The sequence below is a fragment of the Nyctibius grandis genome, chromosome 3, assembly GCF_013368605.1.
Source record: "Nyctibius grandis isolate bNycGra1 chromosome 3, bNycGra1.pri, whole genome shotgun sequence".
In the NCBI taxonomy this organism is placed as follows: Eukaryota; Metazoa; Chordata; class Aves; order Nyctibiiformes; family Nyctibiidae; genus Nyctibius; species Nyctibius grandis.
The window spans coordinates 11473173-11493572 of NC_090660.1; the positions used below are offsets into that span (position 1 = coordinate 11473173).

The window sequence follows — 20400 nt, forward strand, 5'->3', positions numbered from 1 at the left end:
TACCTGTTATATATCCTTTTATATCTAGTACTTTCAACTTACTAGCTACTTTGATAATAATAAAACTAATTCCAAGGCTAAACATTTAATAAAAGTTAAATGAAAATAATTAAATTAAAAGTTAAAAAAATGAAGGATTTCTGACTTTCATAATCTCAACATTCATTTAAGAAGAAACTAATACAGTTCTACCGAAAGAACTTCATACAATATATGAAATTCAACTGAGAAGACAGTTTCAAATCTTTGCAAACATCTATATCAGAATTGTGCAGAAGAGCTATTAAGTTAGGTTTTATCACATAAAGTTGCTGATGTACCTATATGTACATTGTACAGTATAATGACCCAGAGCTGCAAAACTCAACTGAAATATGTAATAGGAATAAAATTGTGACGGCAACATTTTTATTAGTTTCCGGATAGCTGCTTTCATTTACAGAATTTAGAAAGAGAAAAAGGACATAGGAGATTTTTATGGTGTTTTTCTACGTGCAACTTTATGCCTGTAACTTATTTCAGGCTATGAAAAACCTCAAGAGAGAACAAAATTCTTGTCTCTGTGAGAGAAATCTCTATGTGTGTATCTTCCTTGAAGGAAGCTTTGGTAACTTTACGAACAATATATCATCTCTCTTGACAAGGCTAGCAGGCTTATAAGTGGAAAGATGGAATATACAGAACACCAGAGGCTTCATAGTTCAATACACACAGCCCAGGGAACCTCAGTCCTGGTTAGGCACGTCTTCAAAGCAAAGCACTTTGCTGCTGCCTTAACCTTTTTTGCTTTGCACAAAAAATCTTGCTCAGATTTGATAGTACTTCCAGTCAGGAGTAACCGGCAGCACTAGCGATGTGGATTCAAGTATAGATTCTGCTTTCGCTCACATTTGCGGACACCTACATCACGGTGAGGATGTGGTCTGCATTACTGAAAGGCCAGTTGCCCTTCATCGGCTTCCCTCAGTCCTTCTGGGTGCTCACGAGGACAGGCAAGCGTAGTGTGGTGGCCCTATTTCACACAATTAATTAGGAAAGAATCGCACCCTACTCCAGTACAAACGGTATGGAGTACGTCCTCAAAAGTGTCTGCAACAAACGAGGGGGAATGCAGGACCACTGACGACGTGGCGATTCACATTTGACATTGTAATGTGTTCAGAAGTTGACTTGGCTAACTGGAGTGCTCGGAGCTAGGTACAATTCACTCAGCTTGACTCTGCAAAGCTGTGTTAACCTCACTGGAGAAAAAAAAAGCATTTTAAAAAGTAAAGCAAGGAAAAATTCTCTCTAGGAGAACAATGGATTTAGCAGAGTGTAATAAGTAAGTTCATTCCCTAGCCCTTAATTCCCATTTTCTCTGCCTTACTGAAAACTTCTCAAAACAATGACCTTACCTAGATCTTCAAAAAGTGGCTTGTGCCTACTAAAATAAGAAAAGCTATATAATGACTGAACAGGCATACAGCATCTATTTCTCTTCGACCTTCACATGTTTACCCTGTTCTTGTAACCTGGCTACTTTCTCGGGGTTTATTACTATGCGCAGACAAGCAAATAAGACCAGAAAGATGTTCCAAATTGCTCATCCTGGGAAAAACCCGTACAAACAGGTTTGAAAGTCTGATGGAGAGCCCCAACGCAATCTTTGTATGTAAAGAAAGGCAATACCCCTGTAGTTATTTGACAAATGGATCTGGATCGTGTTTCAATTGTCAGAAGCCAAAGAGCATCCATCTCCTTCGCTTCAGCGCTAATAGTGCATGGAAAGCAAAACATGTTTAACTTGCGGCGATCCTTTCAGCGTCTGTGCTTTTTTGTAATAAAGAAGTGCTTGCTGTGAGATGGTGGCAGGAAAAAAAAACCCCACATCTTTATAAAATATGGGAAAGGAGTTCTGGCTCCCAAGCCTGATTTTTTGAACACTGATGGACTACGTTTGCAACATTGTCCCTGGCACATTTCCAGGAGTTGAATATAGGGAAGGTTTTTAATTTCTTTTGTCTTTTCTTTCCCTTTCCTTTTCCCTTTCCTCTCCCCTTTCCTCTTTTCTCACTCCTTCCTCCCTTTCCTTCCTTACCCTTCTCTTAGGAACTGGTAAAAAAGACAATATGTGGAAAAATAACATCTTTATTCTTATCCGTTAACTGGAATCAGGAAGTTTCATAATAATTTTTTTTAAGAGTGAGAGACACACCAGTGTAACTGTGTGGCACTCGCCGGAGCTACCCTGTATTCAGACCCGCTGACCTGTGCGTGGAGCCAGGGCATAGGTTCACCTCCGTGAGAACGTGCTCTGCACAAACCTGCGCCGGGCGAAGGACGCTGCCATCCTTGGCCGCTCCTGGGCCCACCTGGTAGCCCTGGGGCTGGTAGGAGCACAGCTCTGGAGGCCCATTGTTCAGCCTGGTCAGGGGCAAAGATGGGAAGAGCAGGAGCTGGCACGGGGCACTGCAGCGGTGCTGGAGAGTTGGCTCTTCTGCAGGGCTGGATTTCACTGGTTGGTCCTTCCAACGTGAACCAACATCACCAGCAAAGCTGAAGAGATGTGGTGTTTGTGAAGGGGGCAACTGAGCGACTGGTCGGTATGGGATGGGTGGTGGGGGCCTGGGCCGGGTGGGCATAGTGGGAGTGGGGGAGCCCGCTGAGGGGGCCCATGCGGGGTCCAGCGCTGTGCCAGGGTTCGGGGCAGCTCCCCTTGTGCTTCAGGACATCAAAGTTCTGGAGAACTCTCCCGGGAGCAGACGGACCTAAGGCCAATGGACAGACCAGCTCACACCAGTTTGCCACTGTGGCTTTCTCGGTTCTCCTGTGCCTTTACCGGACGTGACCCCCGCGGCGCCCCATCACCACGGCCCCTCAGCGGCTCTCCCACAGGGGAGGAGGAGGGGGGTCTTCCGTGCCCGGTGGAGCGGGGGGAAATACCCCGAAACCGACCCGCCAGGCGGACAGGAAACCCCCGCGGGCCCTCGGACAGCACCTGCGGGGCGAGGGCGGCCGCTGAGGCTGACGGCCCGGCCGCCCTGCCGGGGTACACCGGGCTGCCGGCGGCGGGGCGGGCCAGGCGGCGCCCGGCGGCTCCCAGGGGGCGCCCCGCAGCGCCCCGCCGCCCGCCGGTGCCGGTGCCGGGGCGGGGCCAGGGCGGGCGGCGGCCAATGGTGCGGCGGGGGCGGGGCGGGCGGTGCAGGAACACCCGGGAGGTGACAGCGAGGCCCCGCCCTCCGCGCGGCGAGCGGGCGCCCGCGGCGAACATGGCAGAGGCGCTGCGCTGAGCTCCGCGCCGCCGCCCGCCGCGCTTGTTGGCCGCCTCTGCCGGGGGAGGGGGTTGTCCCTGCCCGCCCCGCGTCTCTTAAGGGAGGGCAGCGCCGGCGCCTCCGCGGAGGCGTGTGTGATGGTGCGGGCATGGCGGGGCAGCCGGCGGCCGCGGCACTGCTGAGGCGGGGGGCGGCTGGTCCCGGCCCCGGCGGCGGCAGCAGCCAGCGGGGGCTGCCTCCCTCTCCCGCCCTCCCGGCGGCCGCCTCGCCCCGCTCCGGCCGGCGCTGAGGGAAGGAGGGAGTGCCTCGCCGTGCCGTGCCGCCTGCCTCGCCCCTCGCCGCCGCCGCCATGCTGCCCGGGGTGGGGGTGTTCGGCACCGGCCTGACGGCGCGGGTGATCGTGCCGCTGCTGAAGGCAGAAGGCTTCGCCGTGAAGGCGCTGTGGGGCCGCACGCCCGAGGAGGCGGAGGAGCTGGCCAAGGAGATGAGCGTCCCCTTCTACACCAGCCGCATCGACGAGGTGCTGCTGCACCAGGACGTCGACTTGGTCTGCGTCAACTTGCCGCCGCCGCTCACCCGGCAGGTCGCCGTCAAGACCTTGGGTGAGTTGGGGGGGGGGCGACCCCGCTGCGGGCTCCGGGCTGGGGCTTCGCGCTCTCCTCGGGCTGAATGAAGTGAAACCCCATCTCAGCGCGGGGTGTTTCCTCTGCTCTGCTTCCCCCACGCGCCCTTCCCCGTTCGTTTGGAGAGGGGCTGGCCGAGCCGCGGGTGCCCGGCGCTGCCCGCTGTGGCAGGCCGAGAGGCGGCGGGGAAGGGCGCTGCGGCAGCCCGGTGTGACATCCCGCGTCCCCGGCCCCCGCCGGTGCGGTCCCTGGCAGCAGGCACCCGCCCCTCCGGGGTGCCCGGGCAAGCCTCGGCAGGGCCGGACCCGACACCCAGCCCACGGAGCGGGGGAGGGAGCGGAGCAGGTGTCCTCCGTGTCACGGTAAAAAGGAGAAAGTCACTGTAAAAAGGAGAAAATAATCATCCTGCCCGCGTCTGGGAGCGGGGAGCTGAGCATCGCTCCCGCGCTGGGGACACCCACGCTGCTGGAGGGGGTGGGGGGTGCCGGCTGTGCCGCCCGGCCCCGGGTCCCCAGCTGCAAACCGGAGGGGGAGGCAGGAAACGGCGACAGCAAAAGGAAACGTTTTTACACCCGAAGTTTAATTAAGGTCACGTACAAAGGGGAGGAGGGACTGAGAAAGTAGGCACGCACCGTGCTGAGCTGCTCTGGTTTTAGGCGTGCAAAAATGGGCCGCATCTCGCTGTCTTTTAGGTGAGCGTATGTCTGGGCTCTGCTCTTTCAGCTTCGTGATCCCTGGTCCTTAAACACTTGTTTTCTGATGGATTTTAGTGGGAGTACCCTCCGGAGTAAGGAAGTCTTAATTTATCCCTGCAAATGTAGGTTGGAAAAGGTGAAAGTGGGAAAATGCCGTGAGTCGTGGTTGCAGAGCGCGTTGAGGTTAAGGAGTCAGGGTGGCTGGTTTGGCTCTGGGGCTGCAGCTATGTAGGCTGATGGCTATCGCTTTCAGCCTCATAAATGTGTGTGGCCTGTCGTAGTGTTAAGTTGCTACTGGCGTGCTCATTAGAATTAGTTACCATTCAAACGCTGCTAATATCGCAGCCAGCTAGTGTTTTCAGCCTTTAAAATTAAGCAATTAAAGGAATTAAGGCGGTGCCTAAAAAAAACTTAAGTATACTGTAGGCATTTGTCTGGAAACCTTGCTCAGTGTTACTTTCTTGTAATGCTTATCTTTGGGTCAGAGCATTTACTTGTCTTTTATAATATACTTTTGATTTTTTTCCTCAAGATGCAACGCTTGCACCAGAAGCCTGACTTGCTTGCCAGAACGATGTGCAGATGGGTTTGTAATGTAGAAATACATATCCCACAAAACACGAATAAAAGACAGTATCAAGGTACAAGGTTTCATGTTTGACAGATGTGAATTTAGCGACAATTGTGTCAGCTGTCCTGTGACACACTTCCCTGCAGGTGTTGCGCTTGGAAGTGTCCCAGCTTGCATGTTCTCCTAGAGGTAGAGTCCCGTGAGGTTTCAGCCAGACACGAGGCAACTAGTGCAAGAACAAAATTTCTGAGAAAACAAAGAAACACAATTGGTATGATTTTTCCAGAGGGCTTAAAGTATCATTATGTTTTGGCCCACTCTGAATATTTGCAGCCAAAGAAGAAAAAAAAAAAAAAATCTGTTCCTGAACATGTGCTGAATTTATGAATGATGCTGACAATTGGTGAATTGGTGTAGCTGAGATGTTACTGATAACTTGCTGATGCAATCTGCTAGCAACAGCCTGGAGGGGGGAAAAAAAAAAGGTGTTTTCTCCCTATTGATTGGTACTGTACCATTCTCAGTTCCCTTTCACCTCTAGTTAATTTGTCTTCCTGCCATTCCCCAATGTTAGTTATTTGCATGTTGCAGTGGTAGGGAAATGTGTGCGAAAGCTTATGGAATGGTCATTAAGTAGGGATTAAACATGTTACAAGGTTGTAACGTGCAACGTGATATTTTTTTTTTCTTTTTAGTGTATTACTTAAAGGATCATTATTTGCAGAAATATTTCTTGGACTATAAATAACTCTTCAGTTATTTCAGAATTAAACTTTTACTGTTTGGTTGTTTTGGGATTGTGGGGTTTTTTTTGTTTTGTTGTGTGGTTTTTTTTTTTTTTTTTTAATTCAGGGATTTGATCTGTAACATTGAAAGTTCTTGCATGGTCATACAGATGCAAACATGGGGCTAGAGCAGTGGCTCCCAAACTGCTGAGAAGAATACCTCCCCCCTGGCAGCTCCTTCTCCTGGTCCTGCTTGTGCTTGGTGGCTTGGGAACTGCTGTGCCAGGGAGTGATTATTTTGCTTTAATCACTGGATTTTCTGTTTTGAGAGGAGGAGGGCAATTGCATTCAGCAACTGGGGGTTTCAAAAGCCCCTGGTAAGCAGGAGCAATGTTGTATAGATTGAGGAAAGCAGAAGCTGGGAAAACATTCCTTACTATGACAAGGAAAGGATGTGGGTCTTATCTTTTTTTTTCTTTTTTCAGCTTGATTTTTTTTTTCCTCTTGAGACTTCACACGAGAAACATTATGCAGCAGCTAGTGATAGGACATAGACAGGGATACCAGAGGTTTTACTCATAGATGGAGGCTTCAGGAGGACTAAACATGATGCCCTGCGTTGCAGCAGAAAAAGTTGAGAAAGACATGGGTTATTTGTTAATACGCTCAGGTCTGGCTTGCATACGAGGGGAGGCATATCTGGCCCAGGAAGAGACAGGGACCAACTTTTCTTTTGTACCTGTATTTTATTTTAAACTGGCTTGTTGCCCAAAGCTGTGTTTTCGTTTGGGGAGGTTTCATTATTAAAAAGTAGAGCCCGGGGAAGCAGTTGTCAGTGTTTGCGTGGCCCATCTAGAGCTGTGTTTACACTCTGAATTTGCAGCACGTTCAGATCCACTCTGGCCTATTTCTGATGCGGACTCCGGAGATGAAGGTGGGGTGAAACAGGTGTCCCTGCAGCTGTGTTTAACTCAGACCACGCAGTGGGAAAAACGTGATTGCTTTGTTTTCACTGGTATGTCTGACATGTAGATGTATTGCTGCTTTAAGTGCATTTTTGGCATGGTAGCCCATCAGCCACTATTAAAACACAAATGTGTGAATACACACCCCAGCTGAAGAAGTCCCCAAACTGTGGCTTCCTGGAAGGTTGGAAGGGGAGAAAATGGGAGAAATGCAGCTTTAAAGTTGCCCTGTTAATTTTTCCTCTAGGCGTCTGCTGATCATCTCTGTTAGAAACAGGATCCTGAGCTGGGTCAGACTCTGTACGGCACTGTTCTTAGGAGCTAGACCAATGTTGGGCAAGTCTCTGGAACGGACCAAGTTCAGGAGAAAATTGGAAACCAGGTTGGTTTGGATGCTGACTTGAAAGCACGAATAAAACCCATGGTGTTTTATGTGAAGTACGCTGGTGGCCTCTGTCACATCTGTGTGAAAGGAATCAAATTCCATGTTTGCTTCTACAGAACGGGGCTGATCGACCCTTTCCCTTTCCTGCTCCAATCTATCCCGCTTGCTTGAGAGCTCTTTTGTTTATTGCTGTTTGTACTCATTCCCTGTAGTTGTGGCTGCTGGCCACTTGCATAATGCAAAACTAATGTCCCAACTGGCTTGCTGCTTGGTGGTCAAGAGAGATCAGTGGTTGAATGTTTGGGTAAGCGTAGAAAACAGTCTTTGTGTTGAATAAGGGTGTTTTCCCTTCTTGCTGAGCTGAAAAGTTTGGCATGTCTGCCAGAAGTGGTCTACTTTTCCCCTGCACACGTGCATCAGGAATACAGTTGTATCCCAGGCCTCATCAGGCATGGGAGATGTGTTTGCATACAGGGACAAAATATGTCACCAGAGTTCCTATTTGTGCTCAGCATCAGAAGATTGCTGGTACAGACAATAAAATATGACCCTCTACCTAGTTCAAAGTTGTCAACGCATGACTTCTCACAGTGTAATCCCTCTGCCTTGTTCAATTCAATATGTCGTTCTTCAGATCCTGACTGCAATGGTTGCCCAGTGTGACTGAACAGCTGCCACATCAGGTGAAGTGATTTACTGCAGGTGGTTCTGAGAGGTCCTTGATGACATTTCATCTCTGAGTGGAAGGGGAAGTCACAGCTGTTTCTGAGTTTCTGGTCCTGTTGGTGCTTGACTCAAGTCAACTCGGCTAAAGAGAACTTACTCCTGAGGTTCACATAAATGTTTCTGGGGAGCAAATGTTTTGCTTTTGGGAAGAGTCAAGTGCCAGATGTTCTTTAAAGCATGTCTCTGGAGATGTTACCCTTAATTCTATTTACAGTGGTTTTGCTTACTCTTTAAACTTAAGGCCAGGAATGCTGAGCTGTGTGCTGAATATTCACTGCATGTGTTCACAACCATGTCTACAGAGTATTACTTTTTAAAATGTTTATATTGTAGTAGCACATGGTAGGAGTCCGTTCTGCCTGGGGACTATACAGAGTATGACTTTCCCAGCCCTCCAGAGGTTGTTTCTCTTAAGGAGCACTTAAATTTGTTTGCTAACTAGTCGTTTTTCTATACTTGACTGTGGTCATGAGGGAGCATCTTTATTTAGAGAGAAACAAAAATAGTACTGCTCAGATCCTCACCTTCCCACTCCTTCCCAGGAATCACGGGCATCGCACAGACTTGCAGTACAGGCCTGCTGTCTGGATGATATTTTTGAGAATCCCTTGTTAAAGCACTGACAGGGATCTCTGGATTGACCCCTGAAGTGGGAGGAACATCAGCTGCAGTGAAGTAATTCACAGATCTGATGCAATCTCTAATTAATTTCTACATTCCTCTGCACCCATGCAAATCAGGCAGAGGTTACAGGGTTGTAGCAGTGGATAGAACTTGGTCCAGAGTTTGTAAAGTGATTGGGATCCTTTGGGATGAGATGCTTTATTAAGGGAAAACATTATCATGATTATTTATTATTAATAGCAATGTAATATCTGTCCTGCAATATTGAGTTTAAATTTGACCTAACAGCAGTGACTTTCAGCAGAACACGCTCTTGTACTTAGAAGGCAGATGACTTTGCAGCATATTAAATGTGAATTATGGTCATCTTATTGCAAAAGAAAAAGTCAGATGAAGTGCTGTCTATCTTTAATCAGCAGAGCTAGCAAAGGTTATGATGCCTTTTTTGCACATATTAGACAGTCTGTCCGAAGAGCCTGCTGGTGATCAGCTGCAAGTCTTCCTACTTGAGTGGTGATGGTATACCACAGAAAATGGCACCTAGCTCTTCCATTGACCTTTTCCTTTTAGTCTTGTAGAACTTTAATTGCAGTGTTATTCCTGTAGAACTCCTACAGAGATGCTGTGAGATTGGGCATCTGAGACAGTTAAGGTAGAGAGCACTGTTCAGGTGCTGTTTAAAAAACAAAATAATTAAAAAAAAATCAGACAAAAAGAACCCCACTTGTTTCGTTTCTGGCCTTCAAATCAAAGGTGTGTTTTCATTTTTCCCAATTGTCCTCTTCTGTCTGAAAGTAACCACCAGTTCTGCTGCTGCAGTGCTAGGGTGGGTTTGGAGCCCAGTATGGACCAGACTTCAGATACTGGGGTACTGAGCTCATGCCATGATGACGCACCCATGTTTGCCTACATGAAGGAACAGCCAGTTGTGATTGAAGTGGTTGTATTAAACCATGTTAGACATGAAGACTGCCATTGTGATCCTGTATCCACTTGGGTCAGTTTGTGTTGCTGCAGTTTCCTCCGTGCTGTTTTAAAACAGAGTGCCTGGCCTTGGGGATCCCAAAGGCTGTGAAGACGAGTTGCTGTTTCTGGACCAGTGTGGGCAGCTGAAGCAGGATGGGATGAACCTCTTGAGGACTGCTGTGGGTCTAGTCTTGTGCCCACTCAACTGGAGGCCGTAGAGATGTGAAAAGGAGCAGCGTTCTCAGTTTAGAAAGTTAAGGTCCTTCAGCTTTCTGCTCTTCTGTCAGAGGTGACCGTGCCCTGTAGGTGAGTTGGCTGAAACAAATGCATGCCCAAGCCCTCAGGCACCCTACTTTTCCCTGTGATTTAAATGGCAAAATGGGATGCCAGAGCACGGACACCCTCCTTCAGCTGCTCAGCTGCCAGGGGCTCGGACCTTTGGCGCAGGAGCAGCAAAGGAAGCGAGAGTGGTGCTGGCCTCTGCCACTGCCCGTGTTTGGTCTGTCACACTTTGTTAGGCAGAGCCCGTAGTCAGGGCGGTGATATTTTGATGAGAAATCTGACTTTCTTTTAAATACACCAGTCAGAGGGGGCTTTTGTCTTGTTTTTCATCTTTACGTAGTCAAGTCCTTAAGGCCTCTCTCTGTTTCATTGCACTTCGAACACTATTCTTCTTGCACTGTTCTGGTCTTGCATTGGTGTTGGCAATGGTGGCAAATACAGCTGTTTTTCCTGCAGTCTGTGGTAGTGGAAGAACTCCGCTGTGCAAAGATTAGTGCGCACTAGTGCCATTTCCATCACAGGTCCTTTCAGGGCATTCTTGTCGCTGTTAACGGCGATGTGCTGGCATTAGCAATGCTGTGATGTCTTGATTTGGTGTTGAAGATGGCTGAAAGAGGTAAGTAGCTCTCTTAGGCTTCTGATGTGGCTGACGAAGATTTGACTAATGTGTTGTTAACTAGGAAAGGGCTGGAAACAGTGAAATCATCTCCCGTGAACAAAGCAGGCATTACTGCATTGCTGCTAAAGGTGTAGGCACGCGTGTCCGGCCTCGTGGCTGTGCTAGTGGGGATCACCTTTTGTGTTTCTCTTGCTGGCACAGTTGGTAGAGTGGATGTCATGTAGACAGCATCTTGTGCAACTTTTTTTGGTTAAAATGGCACAGTTGTGCCACGGATGCCCTTACACAAACAGAAATGTGTAGTATAGCTTTCTCCTATGAGAAGATGAGAGGAGGTCCTCATAAAAGCTGTGTTTGTACTGTTAGAGCTGTGTCCAGGCTGAGTATTGTAATTATTTAACTTCTGGAGTAAATTATTGCATCCCTAACTGATAGGGCCCTATAACGTGGAAAACAGATCTTTTATTTTTGTTGTTATGCTTTTTTTTTTTGCATAGCTTTGTGCCTTCGTTCTGACACCTGCTGTGGTGCTGAGCTCTCTGAACCCTCTTCAACACACCTTCCCTCTGTGACTTTCTGTCTTGTTGCTGGGTGTTGGGATTTGTTCTGCTGAGTGCTTAGTGTAGGTAAAGGACAGTGGATTTTGAGTGGGAGCTCTGCAGATAAAGGACTTGTGTCCTGCTTCTGTTCCAGGTTTTGGAAGAATGTTAAATAATAGAGGAATTAAGGAAGAATGTGTGGATAAATGTGGAGAAGGCAAAATGCGTTGGGCAAATAAAATCACTAGATTTTCAAGCTTCCCACTGTTGCCTCTCTTCTCTCTCTGTGGGGTTTCTACGAGACAATGGTCACGTACTGAACGAGCCATGTCCAAGGGGGTGGTAGTAGGTGGTGATGAACTGACCAATCATAACGGCGAGCAAGGACCTTGGCTACTGAGACAAGCGAAATATGTAGAAGTCGAAACAAGATTGATAGAAGAAGAATGTCATGACAGCATAGTATGGCCTGTTAGCATAAACCAATTAGAACTAATATAGAGGCGCGTGGACAAAGCATGCTCACCAATCATATTAGTACATGTAAGGTATGTTAACCAATTAGGATTAAGACGACACGCACACAGAGCGTGCACGGTAGTGAAATAGTATAAATGTACCCTCAGATACGCGAATAAATGAGATTTGCTTAACGACCATATTGGTCTGCGTGCATTTACTCCGAGCCCTCTCGTGGATTGCGTCGTGGAACTTAGTTGGTCGTTAAGCAAATCTCATTTATTCGCGTATCTGAGGGTACATTTATACTATTTCACTACCGTGCACGCTCTGTGTGCGTGTCGTCTTAATCCTAATTGGTTAACATACCTTACATGTACTAATATGATTGGTGAGCATGCTTTGTCCACGCGCCTCTATATTAGTTCTAATTGGTTTATGCTAACAGGCCATACTATGCTGTCATGACATTCTTCTTGTATCAATCTTGTTTCGACTTCTACATATTTCGCTTGTCTCAGTAGCCAAGGTCCTTGCTCGCCGTTATGATTGGTCAGTTCATCACCACCTACTACCACCCCCTTGGACATGGCTCGTTCAGTACGTGACCATTGTCTCGTAGAAACCCCACATCTCTCTTTTTTTTTTTTCTTTCTTTCTTTAAGTCCTCTCATGGCCAAGATTGACACTACATGACAGAGATTTGCTGTATGACTCCAGACATGGATAGTTGAGCACAGCCCCTGATGGAGGCAGGGTAAAAACTCTGCAAGATGCTAAATACATTGTTCTGTCTGCTTTTGTTTGAGAGCTAGGTAAATTGTGTTGGAGCATGTTACAACTTACTGTCCTTTTCTTTGTATGTGCAGTAGACTTTGCCCATTTAGCAATAGTGGTGGCAAAGCACCGAGGATGAAAATGGAGTTAAATTTCTGGGAAGGCCGAGATCGGTGTTTTTCACAGGCTGCTGCAATGCAACAACACCCTTAATATCAGTTTGCCACAGCGTTATCCGGAGTTGCTACGAATTGTTCTGGTTTCCTCAAACTACCAAAGCAGGGGCGTTTACCCTACTGCTTTTTGTTTATTATTCATATAGTAAACTATTAGCTCATAAGAGTGAGCTGTCAAAGTCAGGGACTTAATTTAGAAGGTCAGTGTGCATGCAGGTAACAAAAAATGATTTCAGGTCTTAAGTCTTGATTTAAACAAATTGATTTAAATGGCTGTGTAATTAAACAAGAATAATCCCTTGTGTAGGTTCCCTAAATTGATTTAAGGCCTGGTCTGCACGTAGATTTTTGTACCAGTGTAATTATGACTGCAAGGGGTATGATTTCTTTAATGTAATAATTGCTGCACGGCCATAGAAGTCCAGCTGGTGTGACTCCTGGTGTGAACGCTGTTCTGCCAACATAATGGCATCTGTATTTGGTACAGGTTATTCCCGCTCCTGTGCAGGCATAAATTGACAGTTGCATATACATTTAGGGCATTCAGCTGGTATAAATGTGTCCACGTTACTGGTGTAGTCCAGCTCTGGTTGTATTCGTACAGCTGTGCTCTGTGTAAAGGTGGCTGATGTATTAATTTAGGTGGTTTGTTGTTATGAACACTGGGAGGAATCGTGTCTGGCTTGTGGGTCACTGTGAGTTTGGAGGCCTTTGAGCAAATGTCCACAAAAGGTCTAAAGAGTTTTTTTCTGTGCTTGTTCAGGAGCTGGCTATGCTAAAACTGTGGTGGTGAAGAGCAGAGGAGGCTGAGCCTTGCTGTACCGCACAGCCGGCGCCGAACACTAATGCCAGACAAGACTCATGCACCTGGCAAGCGTAAGCGTAATTACCCTTGAGCACCGTGGATGCCTCCTATAGCTGCACTTCCAGATGGTGGAACTGACATCCAGGATAGCACGAACACCAGATCTTATTAATACACAAGTCTGACCCACAGGGTAACAGGAATTTTAGTGAATTGTGGAGGATGAGAGTTTACCCTCTCTTCTCCTTTGGAAAGAGATAATAACATCCTTCGTTATAGCCCAGCCAGGGCTAATGATGAAAGTTATTATTTATCAGGCCTGACTCCCAAGTATGAGCATGGTGAAGAGCACCGAAAATGAGGACATGGTGTGAGGAACTTGGTTGGTAGTAATGTAAGAATAAACATAATGATATAACACAGGGAGTAAAATTACTTCTGTCATTTGCTACTGTGCTAGAGTTTAGCCTCAGGGTGAAAACCGATGCCTTCAATTCCATCACAGCAGCAATCACAGCTTTAGTGAAGCAGATGGAGGTGAAAAAAAGGTAGCAACTTTGTTTTGCATTCTGATGTTTCCATGGCTTTTATCAGCAATAAAGACCCTTGTTTTGGCACCTCCTTGCAGTGAATGTTTGGCAGTCTTTAGCTCTTCCATCTGGCCATGTTTTGCCAGGAAATGCCCAGAAGGGAGGTCACGGTTGAATTAAATACTGTCTCTAGGGTACTGGGCTTCACGTGGCTAATAAGCCTTAATACAGAGAGCTTTTCAAAATCCAAATAGAGTCAAGCAAGGAGAGAGAACTATAAAATAGTGGCTGTCCTTTCTGGGCTGGAGTGACATTGCTTAAAAATGTGAAACCGAAGGCTAGGCTGAGCACTCAGAATTCTTTCTCTTGGTGTCTATACATAATGCATTACATATAGTTCCATATATGTATAAAAATTAAAAAAAAAAAAACCACAACATTAAGGTGGAAAATATATAAATTAAAAATTCCTGGAAGTCCCTCCCCTTCCTTCACTTCCTCAGCCCATAAAAGACAATGCAACTGTTACTGTTTCATATGGGGATAGGAAAGGGGAGAGAGAATAGCTCAGAGAACGTCTGGAACAGTTGTGGTCAAGCTCGTGCACATTAAAATAAATTCCAGAAACGTGCCTGAAAGATGCATGTAAAAGCTCGGATTGATCTCACTTGCTCCACAGTAAATGCAAGTAAAGCTCTACTGGATCAAAGGAAATAGTTGAAATTTATGTTGACGTTACTGAGAACATGTGGCACAAAAGGAAAACTAACCACGCAGCAGGGAGAGCCTGTCCTGGCAGATCTGTGTCCCCTCAGCAAAGGCATCTCTGTCAACTTAGGAAATGATTGGTGGGAGTCTTGGGACACGGTTCTGCAAACCTTTGCTTATTTCAGTAGTCTCCTTGAAGACAAAATCCTTGATTCCTAAAAGGGATATTTGTCAGGTGTAATAATCCATGTAAGTAGGAATTTGCTTGCAAACCGCTTTTGCACCAGTTCATCAAAGAAATCCAAAGATACAGCTACATCTGTGCATTTCCACAGCTCGATCTGGTTGTGCTTGTGTAACGTGTTACGGCAGCATGTCTGCAGGAATAAAAAATCAGGTGGAAAATATTTGGAGCAGAGGTGCTTAGAAATGTTAGCCATAGCCTGCAAAAGTCTATCACTGAATGAGCATGGCGGAGCTTGCAGAATTCTCTTGCGACTTGCTGCGTGCTTTGAAGGAACTTAACAATTTAGTGTTGTGAAAGATGCTTCGTGGTTAAACAGTATGAGATGCCCTGATAAAGACTCATTTTTGAGGCAGAGTGCTAAGCGGCGCTCCCTGAGACTAGTTTGTGGAAACAAGATACAGCGTTATCCAAATACACGAGAAGGTGTCCTGAGTTTTGTATCCTTGATTAACAGGCGGGACTCATTATTCATGTGGCTGAAGAATTCTACTTAAAAATCTGTGTCGTGAGGTGCTCGGTTTGCAGGGCTGACGTCTTTGCTAAACTAGCTGAAGTACATTTGGACATGGTCTGCGACTGTCGGCGTAGCTTGAGAGAATCATGGACCTGAAATGTAATTCTGGCTGTAATTTTTACTGGACTTCACCATCTAATCAGTAGGAAAAAGTAGTCTGATGCCTAAAATGAGGAAAGGTCTATGTTCACAAGCCATCTCACTTCTGTCTCGTAAATGCTGATCTGTTTGCTTGTGAGATTCGATGCTAGCTAGCAGACTTACTTATGCCTTTGATTATAGTGCTGTCTCGCAGCTCTTCATATAAATTTAGTTGTCTTGGCACTGTGGTGGTCGTTGTTTGAAATTATGGATTTGTTCACGTAGGCAAAGGTGATCCTTCACAAGGCCTGATGTGCACAGATGTTTCAGCAACTGCTGAGACCACACCTGCTGCCATCTGTGTGCAGAGAGACCTGACCCCTTACGTGTCAGGTGGGGATAAAATTGTTGCATTATACCCTTGGTGCGTGTTTGAGACTCCTATCTACTCTAAGCAAGAGTGACGTGATGAGAATAGGCTTGAGGATTTCTGTCCTGAGCTTTCATTCTGCGTAACGTAGGTTGTGTATTTTAATTAGATTGCGTTTACCTGCCTTCCTGAAGCTGATTTCATCTTTCAGGGCTCCCAAAACTACAGATTGGGGATGGGGGAGCACAGAGGAATTTAGAGACTTGCTGAAGCTTGTGTGGGAGACTGGTGACAGGGACAGAAGCTGGGTCCTCTGATGCCTGCTCTTCTCTCTCACCGCGGCACCCACTGTGACTGAACGTTGGTGATCATGACAAACGTGTCTGAGTTGCTGGAAGGAGGACCGATCTCTGTCACTCTGGCTGGGGCTTTTCCCTGGATGGTTGTGCAGGTGGTCTAAAACCAGGGTGGGAAGAGAGGAATGGGGACAGTGCAGAGAAACTCCATTCCCAGTGGAAAATAAGCTGTATGCTTCTCCTGTTGGTCTCCCTTTTTAATGTCTACAGGGCAGCTGGTGAAGGAATTGCAAGGACTGTTGGAGGGATTCCCTTCTCTGAGGAAGATTCATGGCTGGGACTCAGTGATCTGTGGCTGTGTCAAGTCTGAGGATTGTATCTGGCACTGAATATTTTGTGGGTTATTAATGCCAGTAATAATCTTCTCAGTGTTGGAGCTTTATTTAACAGATGCTACAAAAAAATCTTATTAAGCCAGCTTGCTACGAGCAGTGATGGCCCAGCAGCTGGGAGACTTGTGTATTTATTTTTGATGAAGTATGGGTTTCTCTTTAGTATATGATATGGCCCTCTGCACACTGGGAAACCCCTTTCTTTAGCAAACGGGCAGGGCCTTTCTGGGCTGACTGGAGCAAATGCCATTTTGGAAGACAGACAATAGCATACGGGTATGTCATGTTGGTTGCAAAGACAACCTTGAGCATCAGCTTAAGCTGATGTGAGCAAGTTCAGATTTGGAGGTGCTTAAATGTAAAAAGATACTTAATTTCAGGTCTGGTCATTTTTTCAGCCCTGTGGAGTGCTTGCCTAGGCCCTTCTGCATCGGGCAGAATCATCTGAGAGCTCTGGGTGAAAGTGAGTAGGGTGCTGGGAGCTGCTGGAGCTGTCATGTACCGTCTTGGTGTAATCGTGCTTACAGGGAATTTGTGCCAGATGGAATTGCACTGTCTGGGGCCACGGGCGATGCCTTTCCCGTTCTGGCTACATCTGCATGTTAGTGCGTTTCACCAAGTCCATAAATAGGTGGGGTGTTTGAAAGCATTTCCTTTGCTCGGTGCTCAAAAGAAAACTGTGGGGTGATGCTCTAACCGCTGAATCAGATTTTGGCAAATCATTAAAGGTTCCCTTGAAGAGTCTTAAATGTAGTGTAACAAGTGTGATATTACCTGGCCTTGTGAGCTCTTTGGTGTAATGAATAAGGAGTGGATTTTGAGGCTTTTGCTTGCTCTGGGAAGGAATGACTCTTACATCTCCTTCCACTGAAAATGATGCATCAGATAATTAACAGCACATGAGATGCCTATGCTGTAAGGTTAATTTAATAGCTTAGAAGTATAAGAAACTTTTTTATTCCTAAAGAATATATATTTTACCAAGGCACTGGCAGGGCATGGTTTTGGCCCTCTATTTGAGAGGACTGCCTGTTTTCAGAGTCTTTCTAGCAGATAGTATCCACGCTGATAAAGCTTCCTGGTCGGAAACGTCAGGTGTTTGCACCACAGCTCCGGACCAGGGCAAGGATGGACGGATATTTCTAGGTTTTTATAACCGTCTGTCTGGTCTAAGTATGCTAGCCTAAATTCTATGTGGATTATGTGGTGCTTACAGCTGGGAACTCAGTGTAGGAACCAAGCAGATCATATGGATTATACTCTAGAGACTGTAATGAGTGTAAATATGTGTATATATTCTTTGTCTATGTATCAAAAATCTCTAGAACAAATTTCGAATGGTCTTGTGCTGTGGCAATAGGCTTGTAAAATTGCTACAACTGTTAATGGAGGAAAAACTGAGAGTATAATATTCTTCAAGCCCTGCCAGCAAATAAAAATATATGAATTTGCAGTTGAGTATTATTCACGGAATACATATCTTTAGTAATAAGATTACCTTTTCAGTCTCTCCTTTCCATCTTTTTCTCTCTAGCTATTCTTTTTTCCTGGGCTCGCCTGCCACTTTAAACCCTGTTAGGGCCTGAAACTAATATTAGGGAAATTAAAAGTGTGGGTAATGGTACTATTTAAATTTGCTTGCAGCGAACAGTGGGTATAGCTTCTTGAGAGAGAAAAAAAAATGAAAAAAAAAAATAGCCACAGAGAAGAAGTTGAAAAATGAGCTTCAGACTAAGATAGACTCTGTGGCTCTGATAGGAGAACTGTGTACCATGAGCCTCTGTTCTGATTTAATGCAGCTGTGCTGTCCCACTCTCTAAACCTGTAATTACAAGATCGAGAGATGGATTGATGTGGACAGTAGTTAGGATATTAATTAAAATACCATGGATGATGTGGGGAACACTATGCCTTACGTGCGTTATTTAAAGGAACTGGAGAATAATTCATTCAGAATGCCATGAGTTGTCAATCTTGGGTCTTGTTTCTTCTTCTTTTGAATGTTCAAGCAACTGTAAATTTCTTCATGGGGTGCAAAATAGTGGAAATTCGGGCCCCTAAGTCAAAACAAGGTGTTTATAGTCAAGTGTTCATTTTGGTAGGATTAAACTAGTTTAAACTGACCTGTTGCTTTTCAGATGTACAGCCAGAAAAAAGACCTGTGTGGAGTAATCTGAGACTTACCTCTAGGTTTCCTAGAAGAATTTAATCTTTTGTGTTCATTGCAGTATCTTCCTGTGTGCTCATGCAACTCAAACTCTTTCCCACAAAAATATGGATGCAGTTTGTTGTCTTCATTCTTCCATGGGATTAAGTTACACAAGGTGGAGCACGTGAAGAACACTTTGGGCAGCTGGGGACATGTGTCTCTGATTTCCAGTTTCACAGATCCTATAGCCCTTAACACAGCTGTGAAAATCCTTTTCTCCTGTGCTTTTTCACATCTCCCAAGCAAAGTTTTACAGTGATGGGAAAACTCTCAGCACTGTTCATAGCTGCAGGTGTCGGAGCCCATTGATTTGTAGCACATCAACAGTGGTGAGTGATCAGAGGTGACATTAAGTTGCAGGGCTCTTCCAGAAAATGAGATGTCCTTGGATTAGGGCAGGAGGAGGGAGGTGGATGTGTCGTAAAGTCTTGCCAGTCCTCACCTCAGGCGTGTTGCATGCTGTTGTCCCTGCGGACTGCCTCAGTACAGCAGTGGGTGTTTCAGGTTACGTGTAGGAAGGAGGTTACCTGCCTGGGCAGGGTAGGGCCCCTAGGCAGTTCGTCCCTCTCCGTTGGTGAAAAGCAGTGGAATAGATGCAGTTGTCCTGTACGCAGTCGGTTCGTTAGCCATCCGTGCAGAGGTGACTTTTACTTGGTGGGAGGCACCCGGAAAGACTCAAGAAGATTTGCCTTCAAGGTCAAGTGCTAAAAGATCCACAGCCCTAAAGAACTCACTGTCTCTGAAATTTTTGGTCATTCAAAATCTTCCAAATTTGGCCCATGAGAGTTTGATGAGTATTAGGAGTGTGTCAGGGCTACCAGGCATGACCCTAAATGAATTTCCATGTGCCTAAAACCTAAAGACCTGAAAGCCTTCTGATTTGCTACTGGCAGAAAGTAATCTGTCTGTCCAGCAATTATTGTTTTGTCCAAAACTCCCAAAAAAACTGGTCTTCTGCTGAACACAGCGTTACAAGAAACGGAAAAAACCCATTTGGTTGCATTGTCTCAGCACTTCTGTGAGATTGAAAAAAGTGGCCAGACCAAGGTTTTTAAACAAATGCTTTCTTTTTTTTTTTTTCTTTGCAGTGTAGGGTTTGCTTTATGGCTGATGCCTTGTTGCCAAGTTTCATCTTGGGGCAGTTTTTATGGTGAAGCTGTAAATACGGGCAGTGGGCCGTAGCTGTGCTGTGCCGCTGCTGCCATCTGCACAGCAGCAAAGCTTTAGGCAAATCACAGAATATTGTATCGCTTCTGCGTGGCTGATTTTCTTACATTTGGTGGCTTACGTTTGGCTTGTTAGCTTCATCTGGAAGCAGTGCTAAAGAAGGAGGCTTACGGGGGGTAAGTAGTGTGGGCTGTTCAGTGGTTGAAGTCTTGAGTTAAGGGTAGAAACCACCTCAGTCGCTCCTCTGCCCCGCTTAGCAGGAGCCAGATGCTTGCTGCAGGTTCCTTGAATGTAACAGCAATGTGGCAAGCCATGCCCAGCTTTGTGCAAAGCCCGTAGCGTTCTTTGGTATTTCTTGTCTTTGAAAACGCACCCTCAAAACCACCAGATAACCCTTGCCTGGAAGAGGAGGATGTGTTTCAGTGAAATGATAAGAGGGGAGGGGCTGCTCTCAGGGGCCTGAGCATGAGACACCTCCCTCGTTAGAAACGGGGGAAAAAAGAGATGAATACAGAAAGTGGAAAAGCACCTGTGATGCTGACAAATTTGGCCTGAGGAAACCAGCTGAATAAGGGCTGGCAGGGGAGGGGATGGGAGAGAGCCAGAGCAGGAGGGAGAGCAGTGGGCTGTGCTGCCGTGACCGGGCTTGCAAAAAAACGGAAGGGGAAAGAGGGTGTAGCTGGGTGGTTGTGGCT

The 20400-nt window shown here is 46.3% G+C and overlaps 1 protein-coding gene across 3 annotated transcripts in view; it reads left to right on the forward strand.

Annotated features, from left to right (window-relative positions):
- Nucleotides 1-3488: 3488 nt before the first annotated feature.
- Nucleotides 3489-20400, forward strand: part of GFOD1 (Gfo/Idh/MocA-like oxidoreductase domain containing 1) — a 77205-nt gene continuing 60293 nt past the window's right edge. Inside the window, exon 1 of one of the 3 annotated variants that reach the window (XM_068396766.1) lies at nucleotides 3489-3856. In XM_068396766.1, the coding sequence (XP_068252867.1) occupies nucleotides 3604-3856 (253 nt within the window). In that variant the 5' untranslated portion in view covers nucleotides 3489-3603. Of the gene's footprint in view, nucleotides 3857-7155; nucleotides 7216-13676; nucleotides 13740-20400 lie in introns of those variants that run through there. The other 2 variants (XM_068396769.1, XM_068396768.1) reach the window with 2 other exon arrangements.